This window comes from Rattus norvegicus, chromosome 7 (assembly GCF_021556685.1).
Source record: "Rattus norvegicus strain SHRSP/BbbUtx chromosome 7, alternate assembly SHRSP_T2T, whole genome shotgun sequence".
Taxonomy (NCBI): Eukaryota; Metazoa; Chordata; class Mammalia; order Rodentia; family Muridae; genus Rattus; species Rattus norvegicus.
This window is the reverse complement of record NC_141540.1, coordinates 131,958,607-131,977,500: the sequence shown is the minus strand read 5'-3', so window position 1 is coordinate 131,977,500 and position 18,894 is coordinate 131,958,607. Positions and strand designations below refer to the sequence as shown.

At 39.9% G+C, this 18,894-nt stretch overlaps 1 protein-coding gene across 4 annotated transcripts in view; it reads right to left on the bottom strand.

Moving 5' to 3' along the window:
• The window catches only part of Redic1 (regulator of DNA class I crossover intermediates 1), a 67,249-nt gene that overhangs the window by 20,984 nt on the left and 27,371 nt on the right, over nucleotides 1–18,894 (bottom strand). For 3 of the 4 annotated variants that reach the window (XM_087559147.1, XM_087559148.1, NM_001432108.1), the window contains 8 exon segments: nucleotides 18,122–18,161; nucleotides 15,542–15,680; nucleotides 12,646–12,778; nucleotides 12,269–12,317; nucleotides 10,696–10,869; nucleotides 4,877–4,992; nucleotides 1,985–2,511; nucleotides 1,202–1,271 (listed from right to left, as the gene is read on the bottom strand). In XM_087559147.1, coding sequence (XP_087415273.1) covers nucleotides 1,202–1,271; nucleotides 1,985–2,511; nucleotides 4,877–4,992; nucleotides 10,696–10,869; nucleotides 12,269–12,317; nucleotides 12,646–12,778; nucleotides 15,542–15,647 — 1,175 coding nt within the window. In that variant the 5' untranslated portion in view covers nucleotides 15,648–15,680; nucleotides 18,122–18,161. 4 annotated transcript variants of the gene reach the window in all.

Here is an 18,894-nt window from a genome sequence, read left to right as displayed (position 1 = left end):
GTGTGAACCAATGAACCTAACTCTTTCATATAATGCTGGGATCAAACGCACATCACACTGAGTCAAATCCACAGCCCTAAAACATCTATACCGTGACACAATCACTCCAGATAATTTAGAGTCACACTCAAGATTGAGAATCAGGTTGTTTCTTGTTTTCTTTTTCTTTCCTTTCTTTCTTCTTTTGTTTTCTTGAAACAGTGCCATGCATCCTAAGTCACTTTGTTAAAGCTGAATTTAAAACTCAAGGCCAAAGAGAATTTTTTTAGTCATAAACTTCCATATAACTGAAGGACAAATAATTTCATTTCTCAATAAACGCTAACTCCATAAAATGCATAAAAGATATGCATGCATTCTTTTATCAATAGATACTTAAAGATTTCCACAAGATATCACTCCCACAATAAGAATTTCAATCAATATCAAATCACAAAGAGCTGGCTAAATTATGATTAAGAAAAACAGAACTATTCAGTAACTATTAGCTAAAGTAATACTTCATTATCTATAACTGTATATAATTTTTAGAAAGGTCAGCAAAGCAACCTCAGAACTCAAAGAAATAAACCATGTCTTAAGAAATAATGGATTCAATTCAAAACCTAAGATACAAAATCCTTTTGCCACCAGCAGCAGGAAGAAGCTAAACGTGCTGATGTGTGGTTGTTCTCATGTAACAAGGCCATAACAGAGAAGAGACTAGGGCTGTGGCCCTCACCACACTGCTCTGTCACACAGGGAGGCTGGGGGCTGAGTGCCAGCACATAGAGGATGTGGGACACACACTGCCACAGACAGGGAAATTCTTGCTTATGCCACCTCATGGGATTCTCATTCTCCCTGATTTCTAGCAATGCCCTGTGGGGACTGCAGAGCGAGACAATCTACTGTTTGTGCCAATAAGCACTGGACACATATGATATTTCTGTTTCTGTTCATTGCTAAATTGATATTTGGACTAAATGTGGTAGATATTCAATACTAAATGATCAAATAAGAAGGTATTTGGGGGCTGGAAAATGTGAATCTGTGTGTTTAATGAGTTGCTAGTACTTGCTATAAAAGAAAATAATAAGGCTTCTTTGAGACCACTTTGCTCACCTTCCTACAAAAATATTACCATGTTCTATTTGTAAATCGAACACATGCATTACACTGGATCTTAATTTACACTTCCTACATTTAAATATAAACTTACATAGTGTACACTGGGGATTCCTGGGAATTTCTCTGCAATGTTTTCAACTGGTTATTACTTTCAATTTTTCCTTCAAAAATATAAGCATATACTGAATTAAATTAGTATCATTTATTTTCATGTTTAACTCAAAGCATATTCAACGGATACATTGAGAGAAACTGGTGGTCCATGATGTAATGCAGTGAAACACACTAATTGAGGCTTTAGGTACCTCTAAGCACATTATATAAATTAATGTACTCTATTCATCCCTTGGTATCCAATAGGAATTGTTCCAACACCTTCCCCTCTACCCAGTACAGACACCGAAATCCACCAATGCAGTGCCTTGCATAAAATGGCTCATCTGTTCATATAATGTATGTAATCTCATATTCTCTATATTACCTCCAAATGACTTAGAATATATGGTATGATATATGTGCTCCTTTAAAAGTACTTATTTGTGTACATGTATGTTCACATGTGCTGCATGTAGGGGAAGGTCAGAGGAAAACATCCAGGAGCTGATTCTCCCCTTCCTCCATGGGTTCCAGGATTAAACTCAGGTCACAGAAAGCCGCCTGGCCAACTCCGAAAGGTCTTACTAAATAGCTATACTTCGACTGCTTAGGGAATAGAGGCAAGAAAAACTGTCCATGTGTTCAGTTTACTCTACATAGCTAGCTGAATCTAAAGATAGAGAATATGTGGGTACGGAAAGCCAACTATGTGTGTGTTTAAATCCATGAAACAGTAACGTATGTTTAGATAGAGAAAAACTGAGTGTACAACACCAACCTCTTCTTCCACAGCTGACTGGGTAACAGTCTTTCTCCAAAGATCTTCTAAGTTCATTTCTTTCATTGTTAGTGTACTGCTTCTGGCAGGGCCTGTTTGACTGACATGTTTCTATGTAACTTGCACTAAAAGGACGGTTAGGAGAAGCTGCCCGTGGAACTGTAAAATTCCTAGGAATGAACCCATTAGTGGACTGGCTTTCATCAGAAGACACGACATGGGCGTCACTCAGGCAATCATAACCACACTGATTAAAGGCTGCCCTTCTCCCAGGCTGATCTCTGCTTAATAAATTGATCATGTTGTGATTAATGAAAGAGTCGTGATGGTCTGGCAGATGTCTCTGAGTTGGGTGGATCCCATCTTCAAGAAAATGAGAGAATTCTTCTCCACTATTTGCACCAATCTGTGGCACTGATGTTTTCACCACAGCAAAGTCTGGCTGTCTTCGTTCATAAAGAATTCCACACTCGTCACCCATCATCACAGAGATCTGTGATTCAGTCAGGAAATCACCAGTTTCTGAACTTTGGAATAAATGAAAACACATTTAGCAAGAAATGTTTGATCATTTCCATTTACGAACACTAACTTAATGTAAAACTGTGGAGAACGTATTGAACAAAGACGAGCATTTTCCTAAGATGCATTTTGAACTAAACAGTTCAGCAAACAATACTGCTCTAGATGGAAATGTATAATGTATTATTATTTCTAACAATAGGCATGAAAATAACTTATACATGGTTCTATATTTCAATGTGAAATGTAATGCATAGTTTTAGTTATTGTTATATGAACAGAGCATGATACCCAGTAGCCTGTCTTCTACCCGCAGTCTATAAATGACCTAGTGTGCCACTGCATGCCACTGCTGTTTAGCCAAACAGAGAAAGAGTTTTGAAGACTGTGGGAGAGGCTCTATGTAAAAACAGTTTTAAGAAGTTATAAAAACATTATCAATAATATTTCCAGTTTAATAACTGAAATAGTTACAAAGTTCTCTGTGACAAAAAACAAGGGTGCAAATGTTTATTTGAAAGAGGAGGTAACCCAGATGGAACTCATTAGGTGAACGGAATAGCCTGTATGCCCATTCCCGGAGCAAAAATGGAGACTCTGGGTGAAGTCTAACTTGTGTGTAAGAACCAAGGCTGACGGAAATTATTAACAACGAATTTTGTTTCTTGCTAGTGATTATACTTACTTGAGATGGACTATTTCACAGACTGGAATTATAAAGAATCTTTTGGAAAAAAAACACAAGAACCGTTCAACAGTCATTTGACTTTTAATTATGTCTATTTATGTGTGTGTATGGGGGCGGCATGTGCAGCTGAGTGCAGTGTCCTCAGAGCCAACGGTGTCAAGTCCCTTGGCTGGAGTACAGGTGGTTTAGATGTGGGTGCTGGGAACCCAACCAGGCTCTCCTGTAAAAGCAGGATGTGTTCTTAGCTGCTGAGCCCTTTCTTCATCCTTAAAATTTTGATTTCTAATATGATGTTCAACTTACTTAATATTTAAATAGAAATACTATGTTTTAGGAACTAGATCATGGGATATTGAGAGAAACTAGGTTGGGATAAAGAGAGAAAGAATTGTTTATAATTAAATAGAAAATCTATGGTTTTGTCCATAAATGTTCATAGATTCCCTGTGATTTCTCAATAAACATCTAATTAGTGTTTATACTAAAAGATACAGTCCAGTGTAATAATACACACCACTAACGCCGAAAAAATTCCCATCAGTATAAAGGGGAGAATAACCATAGAGCATGTCATAACTTATCAAGCACACTATATAAGGAAATTGTATTTTACACCTGGTTTTCAGCATTGTTACAGAGGAATCAGTAAGAAATGTATAAAACAGAGTCACCACAAAAATCTCAGAAGTGTAATCCTACAGTCAAAGTCTAATCTAACGAACAGAGTGTTCTACTGTAAGAAAACCAGGCCACGGCCTCACTGAACGTCAGGCGTCTCTCTTCAGCAAGCATCTCTGGGAACACGAACGCCCACATCAGAAGACAAAAGCTTTGCTACCATTCCTCACTTCTACAAAACTCAGCTCACGATGGAGCAAAGGTCACAGAGGTGGAATACTCCAAGATATTGGCAACAGCTTTTCTGAAATTGCCACAAAGGCACAGAAAACAAAGTAAACATCGCAAGTGGTTTATAGAGACTAAACAATACAGAGAGTGGGGAGACAACCTACATTTTCCCATTACTAATCTATCAAAACCCCTCCTCCAGGCCAAATTTTCTCCAAAGGAAATGAAATCAGCACAACAGCCATGAAACCGCAGAGCCAAACATATGATAGCCCCATTCGCACCAGCTAAGATGCAGAACCAGTCTATATGCCCATCAACAGACAAATGGCTTAAAAACGCAGCACATAGTCACAGCACACACACACACAGACACACACACACAGACACACACACACACACACACACACACACACACACACACACACACAGAATGGAATCCAGTTGGTTATAACAAAATGGTTAAAACTAGAGAACAATATATTAAATGACAGACACGGGACAGGGAACACCCTTTCTCGGATGCACATGCTGTGAGATTATGCTTTGGAAAATTGATGACTAAACGCTGGGGGAGGGGTGTGGGCGCGCTGAGCGGCAGTGGAGAGGCTGAGCCTGACGAGCCCACACAGTCTTCATGTATTGAACTAGCACCCTGAAGTCCTAGTGTGCATGGTAGTTAGTATTTAAAGGGCAAGTCTGACCTAACTAGAGGATATGTCTCATTATGATGTCCCTTCTCTAGATTACTTGCATCCTCAGCTAAAAGTGCCCCTTCAAAGTCACACTGGTGGCTGGGGGTTCAGCGCTCTGAATCTTTCTATTTTACCTACCTGTTTGTTCTCTCATATGACGCTCCAAACTCCGCTGTTTCCCGAGATGAACTGAAAACACTTTGATGTTTATTTAATTTGGAAAATAAGGACTCAGGAAATTGTCCATTACTGAGCTGTAAGAAAAGGGAGAAGACGACAAAGCAATATGAACATTTATAATTTAAATTGTTTACTAAGACTGGCACCTAGGTCAGCGATCTCTATACTAAAAACATTTTGCTCTGTCTAACAGAAAGTAATTTTAATCCTTATTGAAAACCAGATAAATATTCTCCTAACAATATGATCAATGCCAATATTTAAGTAATTGCTAAATTACTAAAATAACAAAGTTTATACTATACTAACATTGCCACTTTTCAAAGTTAAAAACTTCTATAAAACAAAACAAAACCACTCAGCATGCAGGAATCGTGAATGACTAAGTTATATTTCCAGTAGGAAATTAGCATGTCCCGCAGAACCATGCGCATCTCCCACTTGCATCTCATAAGCAAACGGGTCCTTCTACTTTAATTTCTTGATATCAGTATCACTCAGTAAATGTGGGCTCATATGTGAAAACAGTTATGAAAACTAGTAAGGCTGGTGGGGAAGAGGAGTTAGCAGAGGTCAGAGAGAGAGAGAGTACATGGTCAAAACATATTGTGTACACATATGAAATGTCATAACAAAGCCTATTGTTATGTATTATTAGTGAAGAATAATGCAATGATAATACGTCACACAGAAAGCCAAGTGAGAGTCCATTTGTCAATATGGACGAACACACAAACGTAACTTCCTCTACAGCTGGAACTATCCAGGAACAACAGTGAGTACCTGGAGCAGGTTTCAATTGTAATCTCTGAAACAGAGGGAGCAAGGCCATAAAATACAGAAATGCAAAGAAGCAAGGACAGCTAACACTAAGGTCTTAATATTGAAACACCTTTCTGAAAAGCGGGGCCAGTGCCAGATGTGAACACAAAGTCATCTTCCAAGTGGGAAATGAGCACACAAACAAATCAGAGAGAAGGAGGCTGGGGCAGTCACTCAAATCCTTCTCCAAATTCCCAAAGGAGACATAAGTATGTCCTACTGCTTCCCGGTGAAGGGCACCAGCCTTTCCTTGCAGTCTGTTGGTATAGCACCATTTACCTACCTGCAGACAATTACTACCGAATGTGTGGTTAGAGTGTGCAAAGGCAAGATGAATGTTTATGCACACATCATATAATGTTTTATTTTCTACCCTACAAAGTAATTAATGGAATACAGAGTTTTAAGCTCATGTACAAACGAAGTTTGATCTCCAAGAAATAAACAGGTAGACCCTCTCAGTCCTCTTTCCTCAGCCTTTGGTCAGCTAATGCCTGAAACACTCTCCACCTGGGGCCTCCAGTGGCCACACCTGCTGGGGACAGGGGAAGTTGATTTTGAGTCTCCTTCCGGTACCCACTGCACTTTCTCCAGCCTCACTGCCAGCCTTGAAGCACACTACCTTCAGGTGCTTCTCCCACCTCCATTCCCTATCGTTTCTGACAAGCCTTGTGGGGGAACTGAGCCTCCCCACCCCCTTGTAGACCTTCGGTCCTCCCTTCTAGCCCAGCCCCACTCCTCTGTGTCAGCCCCAATACCAAGGAACACTTTCCTACCTCGAACCTCAGCGGCCACACTTGGCAAATGATTCCAGACGGTGATTCGCACCCTCTGCCCTGTCTTCCCTTCTGACCTCTCCCTTCCCACACTCAGTCTTCTAACCACTTACATGCAAATGCCCCTCCTCACCCAGCTTCACTCACTGGAGACTACAACTCTTAGTTCAGATAGGGTCACCCTAACTCTTTCACTCTTGTCTCTCCAGATTACTGCGACCTACGTTCAGCACCCCTTTACCACCACACCTTCAACTCCTTGGGTTCCCCACCTCTGACAGAATCCTCTCGGTTCTTCCCAAAGCCCCACTTAGCCTCTTCTGCTAGCCCACGTCTATTCCTCTCTGCCATACATAAGCACTCTCTACCAGGCAACCCACAGCTAAGACCCATGCCTAAGATCCACATAGGGCAATGGAAACCAAGGAAGAGAACATCCACACATCCCACTAAAAAACAAAAGCAGAAAACAACACTTAGGGTAAACCCCAGCATCCTAACTCTAGATACCTAGACATCAGGACAAAACAAAACAAACAAACAAACAAACAAAAAATCCAACAAAATTACAGCCAAGACAGTAACAGGTCTCTTCCAGAACCCAGGAAGCTTCCATGGTAGCCCTGAGAAAGGCAATGGAGCTGAAGCACAAGGTAAGGACAATCATGAGTATGCTCAAGGGCCCTAAAGAGGATCTGAATGAATTCCTTAGTGAAGTCTGTGAAGACTCAAACAGTGGACTGGAATAATAAAACAGTTCAAGACATGAAAATAAAAACAGAATCACTAAAGAAAGCCCAAGCTGACATAAAACAGAAAGTGCATATTTTCATTTTTTTGAAAATGCAAAGATGTCAGAGATAAGCTTTATCAACAGAGTACAAGACATGAAAGAGAGAATCTCAGGCAAGGTAGAGGAAATATATATATATATATATATATATATATATATATATATATGTACATATATATATATATGTGTATATATATATATAATTTAAGAAAATGTTAAACCTGAGAAAAAATACAGGTACGAAACATGCAGGAAATATGGGAAGTATAAAAAGACCCAACCTGTGGACAGCAAGAATGGAGGAAGAAGATCCCCAATCAAAGGCAGAGAAAATATTTTCAACAGAATCACAGAAGAAAACTTCCCTAACCTCGAGAAGGAAGGGCTCATCAAGGTACAAGAAGCAGAAAGAACACAAAGTAGGGCCACAGACGGGATTCTTCTCCTTCGGGAGGATTAGGTGTCTCTTTGTTGGATGAGGTGTGTCATCTGGGATGGGCTTTGAGGCCTAGCACATCTCTTTCTGTTGGTGGTCTGTAGATCAGAATGTAAATTCCTCAGCTCCTGCTCCAGAGCCACGCCTTTCTGCTTCGTGTCATGACGATCATGGACTAACTTTCTAAAACTGCAAGCAAGCCTCCAATTAAATGTTCTCTCTTGTAAAAGTTTCCTTGATCGTGATGGTTCTTCACAGCAATAGAACAGTGACTAAGTAACCACACTAAGGACCACTGGACAGGTCATACGGAACTATGAACTACTGAAGAAGCTCCTTAGAATTTAGACACATATGAAAGAAATCTAAATGCAGTCACCAAATAATAGGAGAGATGGCCCAACTTTTGCTACCTCGTGAAACTTTCAGTACCAGGAATAGGTTCTAAGTGAGTTCATGGCCAAAGGGGCTCCATGCAAATTCACAAATAACTTGGTACATCTCCCATGGCTATTGATTGCTCTTCCCAAACTCACAGCTAGGCCCTATTGCCGAACACACTTCCATATTTCATTGAAAATGGGTGATTTGAGGTGCCTAACTACAGCCTTTACTCCTACTGACTGGTGTTCACAGTACTGGAAGGTACCCTGCATGTGTCCAAAGGAGAAAGGAAACCGCCAACCCGGCTACCTGTGATCCTCAATGTTGACCTGCCTTCACAACATTGTGGTATGACAGTGCCACTAAATTTGTGGAAGAAACCAACCAGTACCTGATTAGATTCAAGGCCCACTCCACGAGATGGAACACAATACCTGAAACTGCTTGGATGACCAAGACCCTGAGACCAGATAGGCCATGAGCTAAGGGGAGAACCAAGTACTACTATTCTGCTAAAGAAACAGAGCAACAAAGTGATTCCTAATGATAGGACCTAAAGTCTAATCCTTACAGCATTAAAAAGTACTAGGTTCTAAAAATAGCAAGGTTTTCATTTACCACTGTAATAAAATACTTAATTTTCTCTTCTCCAAGAAACAGTAAAATATATTTTAATATATAGTAAAATTGAATTAAGTAATAACTCCCTAATTCTAGAATATATAACAGAGATTTATGGGCTTATAAATTATATGTTCACTATATATTGATTTATAAATAATACATATAGGTAAATATGGCATAAATCTTATATGCCAAGAAGTAGGTTTGAATAGTAAATAGTTTTGCTAATGAGACATATTTATATCACCATTCCCTCCTCATCATCACCATTTAAAATAACACTTAATGATCTTAAGACTATCAACATATCTGCTAGAAAATTATTCTCCTATATGTGCTATGACAGATATATTTCAGGATTTTAAACTTATATCTCTATATTAACTCCAGGGCACAGTGGTTGAGCATTTAAAGAATAACTCTATCCATCTACCTATCATGCATATAAATATATATAAACAGATATCTTCTTTAAAATCATAAAAAGGATGAAGATTTATGTTTAAGAGCCTACTACATATCAAGGAGACAGTATGATGCTGTTAACATGTAGCTTCCCATATCACAGATGCTGAGTCCTCATGGCAGCCCAGCTCCTCATTTCAATGATGATTATTGTCAACTACTGTAAATGCACTAAAAAGCTCAAAATTTACTTCCAGTACTTTTTAAGAGAATTACTTCTAAAATTTTAAAAGAATACTTCAATTATTGGATTCATAATCATTTGAAGTTCAGAGAATTTGTGGTGTAAGGTGAAATATTATCCTTCAATTTATCACTATATTTGGCTAGCATCTTGAAACCTATCTTTGTCAGATTTATGAGGAGCAGAACCCATCATGAAGTCTAGAGGTTCCTCAGAAAACTGGACTTAGCACTACCTGAGGATCCAGCTATATAACTCCAGGGCATATACCCAAAAACATGCTCCAACATACAACAAAGACACACATGCTCCACAGTTCATAGCAGCCTTATTTATAATAGCCAGAAGCTGGAAAGAACCCAGATGCCCTTCAACAGAGGGATGGATACAGAAAATGTGGTACATCTACACAATGGAATATTACTCAGCTATCAAAAACAATGACTTTATGAAATTCATAGGCAAATGGATGGAACTAGAAAATATCATCCTGAGGTAACCCAATCACAGAAAAACACACATGGTATGCACTCTCTGATAAGTGGATATTAGCCTAAAAGATCGGATTACCCAAGATACAATCCACAGACCACATGAAGCTCAAGAAGAAGAATGACCAAAGTGTGGATGCTTCATTCCTTCTTAGAAGAGGGAACAAAAATATTCATAGGAGGAAATATAGAGACAAAGTTTGGAGCAGAGACTGAAGGAATGGCCATTCAGAGCCTGCCCCACCTGGGGATCCAGCCCATATACATACAGCCACCAAACCCAGACAACATTGCTGATGCCAAGAAGTGCATGCTGACAGGAGTCTGATAATAGCTGTCTCCTGAGAGGCTCTGCCAGAGTGTGACAAATACAGAGGCGAATGCTAGCAGCCAACCACTAAACTGAGAACTAGGTCCCCATTGAAGGAGTTAGAGAAAGGATTGAAAGAGTTGAAGGAGCTTGCAACCCCATATGTACAACAATGCCAATCAACCAGAGCTCCCAGGGACTAAACCACTACCCAAAGACTATACATGGACTGACCCAGGGCTCCATCTGCACATGTAGCAGAGGATGGCCTTGTTGAGCACCAAGTATAGGGGAATGTCAGGGTGAGGAGGCGGGAAGGGGTGGGTGGTTGGTTGGGGGAACACCCTCATAGAAGAAGGGGAGGGGGGATAGACTAGGGCGTATATGGAGGGGAAACCGGGAAAGGGGATAACATTTGAAATTTAAATAAAAAAATACCTGGAACAAAGAAAAAGAAAACATGACCTGAGAGATACAATGGCCCCAGGGTACCTGCCCAGTGTGGGGGTTTTCATATGCAAATTGCCGAGGGCTTGGAGCTATTGGGGTGGAACGTTGGCTCAGAATATGTCTGTTGGTGGGTAATTCTTCTGGAAAAGACGATGGAATATAACTGCAGTTTTCTGTCTCATTGAGCATTCTGTATGAGTTCATGTCATGTGATGACTATAGGAAAAGAAAAATTAAGATCACTAAAAGTACAGAAACTAGAAGTCAACATAATACAACTAAAATGAGTAGGAAAGAGTGTGGTTATTACTAAAGAGGACGTCCTGAGGAAAGGCAAACCATTAGCAATTCATGGAGGCCCTTAAGATCCTAAGCTTAGCCACTGAGATCCTGAGCTTAGTCACTGGGATTCTGCTTAAGAACTCTGCTTTTCCATACAGCCTTCCTCCCTCAAGTTCCTTTTCTGAATGTCACCTTCTAATGACATAAGATCTTAGAAAGTAGATGACAGGATTGCCATGGTATTTTATTATTTCCTTCAGCTTCCACAGCCTTTCTGATCTAACTAACATAAGGCTGATGACTCAAGCATATGTAAGAATAATTAATATGGCATTGGACATTAATGAGAATTTCAAGCTTTAATAAACCTGTGCATTTTCTAATTCATTATGATTTTATGTGCAAAAATAATTGCTGTACTTTGGAAATCATCTTGTCATAAATATGAGTTCCTAACATTTAATATAAATAATCTTTTCATTACATTTGACAAGATGAAGTGATCAGTGATCCTGTGAACCTAATAAAAGGCTCCCTTAGCAGGCGCTGTGAGGATGATCTGTTAATAAACTTGTTATGCAAGCATAAAGACCAAGTCTGACTCCCGACACCACATGAAGGAGCCAGGTGTGGCAGTGCACACTTGGAATCCCAGAGATGGGGAGGCAGAAGAACAGGGTGATTCTGGAACTCACTGTTTTCAGTCAGTGTGACCAAATCAGCCAGCTCTAGGTGCAGAGACAGACCCTGTCTCAAAATTCAAGTTGGAGAGTGAATGACCTATGGCCTCTCGGTGCAAACACACATATTCTTCTACTTACTCAATTCCATGGACACTCACAAACACAGATAGGTAGGTAGGTAGGTAGGTAGGTAGGTAGGTAGGTAGGTAGGTAGGTGGGTGGGTGGGTGGGTGGGTGGGTGGGTGGGTGGATGGATGGATGGATGGATGGATGGATGGATGGATAGATGGATGGATGGACAGACAGATGGACAGATGATGAATAGATGGATAGATGATGGATAGATGGATAGATGATGGATAGATGGATAGATGATGGATGGATGGAGGGATGGATAGATGGATGGATGGATACCCCTTCTATAACAAGAAGAATCAAATGTTAAACATGCATGGCCACATTACATCACCAAGGTGGCTACATAATCAGAGTATTTCGTAGGAGTAAATTTCCTACATTGGAAAACTGAAAGGACCCATTTAGAAACTATAAAATTAAAGGATATTTAATTTTACCTAGTATTTTAAAAGTTAGATCATCTAAAAATGGAACAGTTGTTAAAGCAATTTACAGTTATCTTTAAAACTCACTTGAACCGGGCCAGTTTCTTCCTTGCTATAGAATCTTTGATAGGGTACACTAAAGAAAACAAAAATTTAAAGTAAAAAATACAAATAGCAATAAAATGTATCTTATGCATATTAAAAGTCCACAATCTCTACATAAGCACTCAATATTGGAAACTTATTCCAGGGCCATAATAGTACTAAGTTTTGAAAAAACATGTTAACCTAGGACAGGCATTTTCTGAGCACATGCACGGAGCAATGGTGAGCTTCCTAATAGTTCTGTGACACCACTGGACACACAAGAACTAGAGCTGGAAGGTGATGTCACTCTCATTTCCCAGCAAATGAGAAAGTTGACCATGTTCTGTCAGCTAAACACTGTTCCAGCTAATACTTACCTGTTCTCCACATCATCAATGCACAGTTTAGAAGGTACACAGTGAGGTGACATTGGAAGTTCTAAATTATGCTTTCTTAGGGGGATTTTCAAATCTCTATTCATATTCACATGAGTTGGTCTTTTCATGGTTTCTATAAAGAAAAATGTTAAATAATAATTTTAAAATAGAGGTTTTTAAATCATTGTTTGCTATCTCATTCTTCAATCAATGATACATTAATGTTCTTCCAAGACATGTTCTATGTTCTATGTATGCTATTACAGGAGCAGATTGCTAACAACTATTAATAAAATTAAATTTTTTTTCCTGCTTCAATTAAGGGGCTCTACTAATTCATGCTAATCTTTTCTTTCCCGGTTACTAAACTATATCAGATACTGTGTTATATACTCTCATACGTTTTCTATTTTAGCACTTTGCACACTTTATTACATTTGATTAGCATTATCTCCCTCAACAGACTTTAAACTTTAGAGCAGTAATTCTCAATCCCTTTGGAGCTCAAATGAACCTTTCACAGGGGTCACTTAAGACCACTGGAAAACACAGATATTTACATTACAACTCATAACAGTATAAAAATAAAGTTATGAAGTAGCAGTGAAAATAATATTATGGTTGGGGGACACTAAAACATGACAAAATGCTGTACTAAATTGCAGCCTTAGGGGTCACAGCATTAAGAAGGCTAAGAACCAGTGCTTTAAAGGAAGGAGCCTTATATATTTTGATGCAAGTGAGATCTAGGAGGAATATTCCTTTTCTGCACAACCACCTCTCTTTGGACCAACATCTGGTGCAGAGGTAGCCATCTGAGCAGATAAATGAGTCACAGACTTGTCCCTCTGGCTCAGTGCAGCTGTCTAACTGCTGCAGTCCAGCAGTGCCAGGGGCAACTTCTGGTGGAACTGAAAAATTTGGAAGGAGAGAAAGGATCCGTATGGGTCAACTGAGCATGAAAACTACTGGTTCTTAGGACCAGGTTTTAATCATTCATGATGAAGAAAAATTGAAAGATGAGGTTTCCCACTTGCCAGAGAAATAATTTTACTGGGTCCAAGTTCCTAGTCAAGGTGTCTCTGAGACACAGTGTACTACTGCCCTGTCTTTGGAATGTCTGCCATGAGCTGCCACCAAGTCATGAGTAATGACGTCTTGCTTTCTCTTTGATACCCGTGTGCGTAGTATGTATAACTGTTCTCAGTAAGCACAGGTTGAATGGGTGTCAGCCCAGGAAGGAGGTGACACAGCCTGTGACACATTCCAAATGTGCTACCTTGGCATTTGAGGAAGCTGAAGAAAGAGGAAGAGCAAGCTTGCCTGTCCTTCTTCTCACAGGAGGTCATTTCTGTGACCTGTTCATAAGAGGCAATAGACGCTTCCTATGAGAGGTGCCCCTCGTAGACCTGAAGGACAAAGTCTTTGTTTGTCCGGGATGCAGTGCTGGAACTGAGCCTAAGACTGTCTAAGATGCACCGTGGTCAGTATCCACTCTGAACACTCAGGACCTCAGAGGAGACCTCGACAGACCCGGATGAGCTCACCTTTGAGTCCACTTGAGTCACCCTCTTTGATTCTGTCATGATTCTCGACAGATATTCATGGTTTTTTCACACTTAGCACTAAAAAGACACGGGTTTAACCATTTCTTTGGACATTCATTTCCTAATGAAGGTTCTGATGCTACAGAAAACGTATTAAATAAATGTCTTTCTTTCATTATTGAGGCCTCAACCATGACTCTAGCGATAGACAAGGAATATGAAAATAAGTTTATCAGTAAAGTAAAATGTTTTATACTAAAAAGATGGATAATATATTTACTCCTTCTGAAACATCATTAAGTACTTATCCATGGAGAGAAGAAATGTGTGAAAGTAAATGGGGAGATACTAATATACTGATGAACTTTGACCTTTCCCGAAAAACTGTCCTCTTTAAAGATTAGTTTTAATTTTGTGTATGAATGTCTTCCTGCACAGATGCGTGTGTACCATGTTCATGCCTGGAGTCTATGGAGTCCAGAAGAGGGGGTTAGACCTCCTGAACCTGGAGTCAGACACTTGTGAGCGATCGAGTGGGTGCTGGGGACCAGCATGAGTCTGCTGCAGGAGCAGACAGTGCTTTAGCCCCGAGCAACTCCTCTGCCCCAAACTGTTTCGGTTTTTATACTCTTATTTTTACAGTTTTTATAACATGGAAAATAATCCAAGATTCCTTTAAAGAGAAAAATGATTTGTTTCAGTGGAAAAGTCAAACTTTCTGACAAAAAAAGCTTTATTTTGAAGTTCAAGACTCTTACAGCTAATATCCCGGAAGTGCATAAGACATTCAGGTTGCAAAGACAGGAGAAGTCACTAAGAGAAAAACCTTTTAATTATTTCTTCTGTACAAATTTCCCAAGTAGTACGAGATAATGACACATTTATTATTTTCTTCTTTCAAGCTAAACTTTAGTGACCATTTGCCTAGAACTAATATCATATTTAAAATAACTCCCTGATAAATTAACAATATCAAACAAGTTAATTTTATACAATGAACGTCCCCGGGCACACGTACACACACACACATACACACACATACACACATACACACACACACATACCACACACACACACCACACACACACACACACACCACACACACACACACCACATACACACACACACACACACACACACACACACACACACAGCCTAAAAATAAAGTGGATAAAACAAGAAAAGATCTTAATTCAAATACTGGTTGAGTGTATAATTTTAAAAGGCAACAAAGGTTTAAAATAGATTTTCCATATGTTTGAGTTCTGAAATGTCTACCCAATTAGACAGGTAGACATTTTTATAAATTACCACATCGAGATTAAAACAAATGCTTTTGAAAGACTTACCCGATATTTCCTTCTTGGAAGATATCTGATTTACCATATACAGATTCAGGAGGTCTAAACTGACAGAAGGATTCTTGACAGGTGAGAAAACACCTAGTAATTTCATTTTTGATTTTAACTTATTTCTTTCAAAGTATTCCTAGAATAATTAAGAATTTAAAGTATTAATTTCACAACCATACAATTCGAGGCAAAGCACAAACAGGAAACGCCCTGAGGCTACTGTGTCACCAAATGCATGTTAGCACACTTCAGACACCACATCCCCGTTTACATGGGAAGCAAAATCAGTTATGACAGCTTGTAGCTTGCCTAAAGACTTTAAATCTGGTAGGCAAAACATTTTTCTATAATAAATAACATACTGCCCTTTATTTGAAAAAAAAAAAAACCTCAAAGACATAGCAAAGTACCACTGAAAATTCAAGAGGGGCAGCCACCAAACCCAGTCACTAGTGCTGATGCCAAGAAGAGCTTGCTGACAGGAGCCAAACATGGGTGTCTCCTGAGAGGTTCTGCCAGAGCCCTACTAAGACAGATGAGGATGCTTGCAGCTAACCATTGGACTAAACAAGGGGACCCCAATGGAGGAGTTAGAGAAAAGACTGAAGGAGCTGAAGGGGTTTGCAACCCTATAGGAAGAACAATATCAGCCAACCAGACCCCACCAGAGCTCCCAGGGACTAAACCACCAACCACTGAGAACACGTGGAGGGACCCATGGCTCCAGTCACAGATGTAGCAGAGGATGTCATTGTCCAGCATCAATAGGAGGAAAAGCCCTTGGTCCTGTGAAGGCTTGTTTCCCAATGTAGGGCAATGCCAGGGCAGTGAGGTGGGAAGGGGAGTATCCTCATAGAAGCAGGGGGAAGGGGGAAGGGAGAGAGAGGAAAAGGGGTACCATTTGAAATGTAAATACATAAAATATCCAAGAAAAATAATACTTAAAAAAAGATCAAGAGGGGACAGTGACACCTTCCCAAAACTTAAAAAAATTAGATGAACACAGTAAAACCAGTAAGACATGTGAAAAATATCAAGCAAAACTGTAAATATCCCATTAAACATAATGAACCAAACATAAAAAACAAACACACTTCATTTGAATGATCTATAATTCTACATTAGATTAAAGTATCTTCGAAAATGTCACCCCATGAGCAGTTCAATAATAAACTAACAGACTCTGTAGGATGAAAACATTTTTCCTTCTTGAAAGGAAAAGTATGTTAGGTCTCATAATTGGTGCTGCTTAGAACTGAGATGTTATCTCTGAAGGCTGACAGCACAAGCTGGTGTGGCAGGAGATGGTATATACACTAGGGGGTGGAGGGTGGGCAAGGGGAGAGCAGGAGTACAGAGAAGTTTCTCAGAGACTGCTTCTAAAACAGATGGATGAGTCTGTGTCAGCCTCAGCATAACAATGTCCGTGTGCAGGAGAAAAGGAGGGTGGAGAACAGAACAGATGGAAAAGGAAGTGAGCCCCTCTACTTCCAGGAACACTGACTAACAGGTTTGCTTCTCCCTTTAGCTGCCACGCTGCTTCCTAATTTCTGGCCACTAAAAAGTCAAAGTGTGTGACTAAAAAGATCAGGCTCAGTTTTTCTGAGAAAGTCTGGCTTGATAGAATCCACTAGAAAACAATCTAAAGAGAGGCAGAAATCTTCCAGGAAATAAATTTCAACTTGCAAATGAGCATTAAAATGAAGAGAGAGATAGAAGCCTACAGAGCAGGCCAGGAAGCCATGGAGGAGTTTCGAGCTGAGGAGACTGGCTAGCTCTGTAGAAGATGAGGATGAGTTAAAGCTGCGTCTGACTGAGAATGCTAGGCAGGAGCAAGACTGTACAGGACAGCAAACTGGGAAAAGAACAGAAGGTGAAGTGTCCTTGAGACTGAAGAGCTCTCACAGGAAAAGGAAGATCCACACAGGGCAACTCTCCATGCTTTCACGGTGACCACCCCTTGCCTCGCACTCTGTCTTTCTGAGCATATTCTGGGTCCCCTCCTTCTGGCCCTCTCTGTATTTCAGAATCTGCAGCATTCGAATCTCAGTGCTTACACTCTTCTGTAAGATGCTTATTTTGCTCAGGGTTACAGACCTAAAAGTGACCCACGCCAACTGCACGCAGTCGATGCACTCTCTCTGCTGAGGCACTTGTGTCTTTCATTTAAGGCTCATGCTACCAACGTACTAGTGGAAATTTTGGGGTTCCTCTTGCATACGCTCCCTCTCATTCATTCTCTCTCATTTTATTCATAGCAATGACCTAGTTATTTAAGTATATTCTCCAAGTATAAATGTTCAAAGGAATAAGGAAAAATGAAGTTATCTTCAGTCGTATTTAAATTAGTGCTTTTTTGAGACAGGGTTTTGCTGCGGAGGTCTGAACGGCTGGAACTCACTGTGTAGCCCAGGCTGGGCTTGAACAGACATCAACCTCCCTGTGCTTGCTACAAATACAGAAGGTGCCCTATACCTGGGTGTGCAGTGGATTTACTAATACTAAAGAGTGGCTCAGCAGTTTAATGTTGTGTTTGCTATTAGAGGGCTAACATCACTCAGATTATAATACCCTTACCTTCTGCTTTCTTCTTTCTTGTTTTATCAGAACCCTGGTCCTAAAAACATAAGCAGGATAAAACATACAGTTATTAAAGAAAAGACCATTTCTAAGATGATTGCCATTTCGATTGAAAACCTAAAAGTAAATTCTAAATTTACTTATCAATGTAATATTTTCTACAAATAAGAAAATATTTTTAAAAATCTCTGGAGTGTAATATTTCACATAAATGTCTTAGGAAGTCCAAACTGCAATAAAAACTATTACAATAATTAATAAAAGGCACAATAAATCTGAGATTTAAAATAAGGAATGCATTAGAAATGCCATATTACTGAACCCTTCCCATCAGATAACAATCTTGGTCAACAGCTCCATTTACTCTGAATTTCTTTAACGTTTCAACATTCTGCTGATATCCCTTGGGACATCACCAAGACAAAGGACATGGTTATTTCAGGCTTGAAGGAACTCTGGAGGGTACTGACAGAGCAACTCCACCTGTATTAATGCACCAGTTATCCCAGTACTGGGTATTATGACACACACTGCGAGCCCAGTAGTTGGGATCCTGAGGCAGGAAGACCATGAGTCTGGGGTCACCTTGTCCTGCAGAGTTGCTCTGTATGGTGAGCACCATGGTGGGAACATGGCTCTGACCACAGCTTTAGCTCACCAGTAGCGCACCTGCCTACACCCACACAGCCCTGCCTGTGACGCTCAGCTCTTAGAAAGGCAGAAGGAAGGAAGGAAATGCCTACTCTAAGTTAGTGTGGGTCGCTATAAAA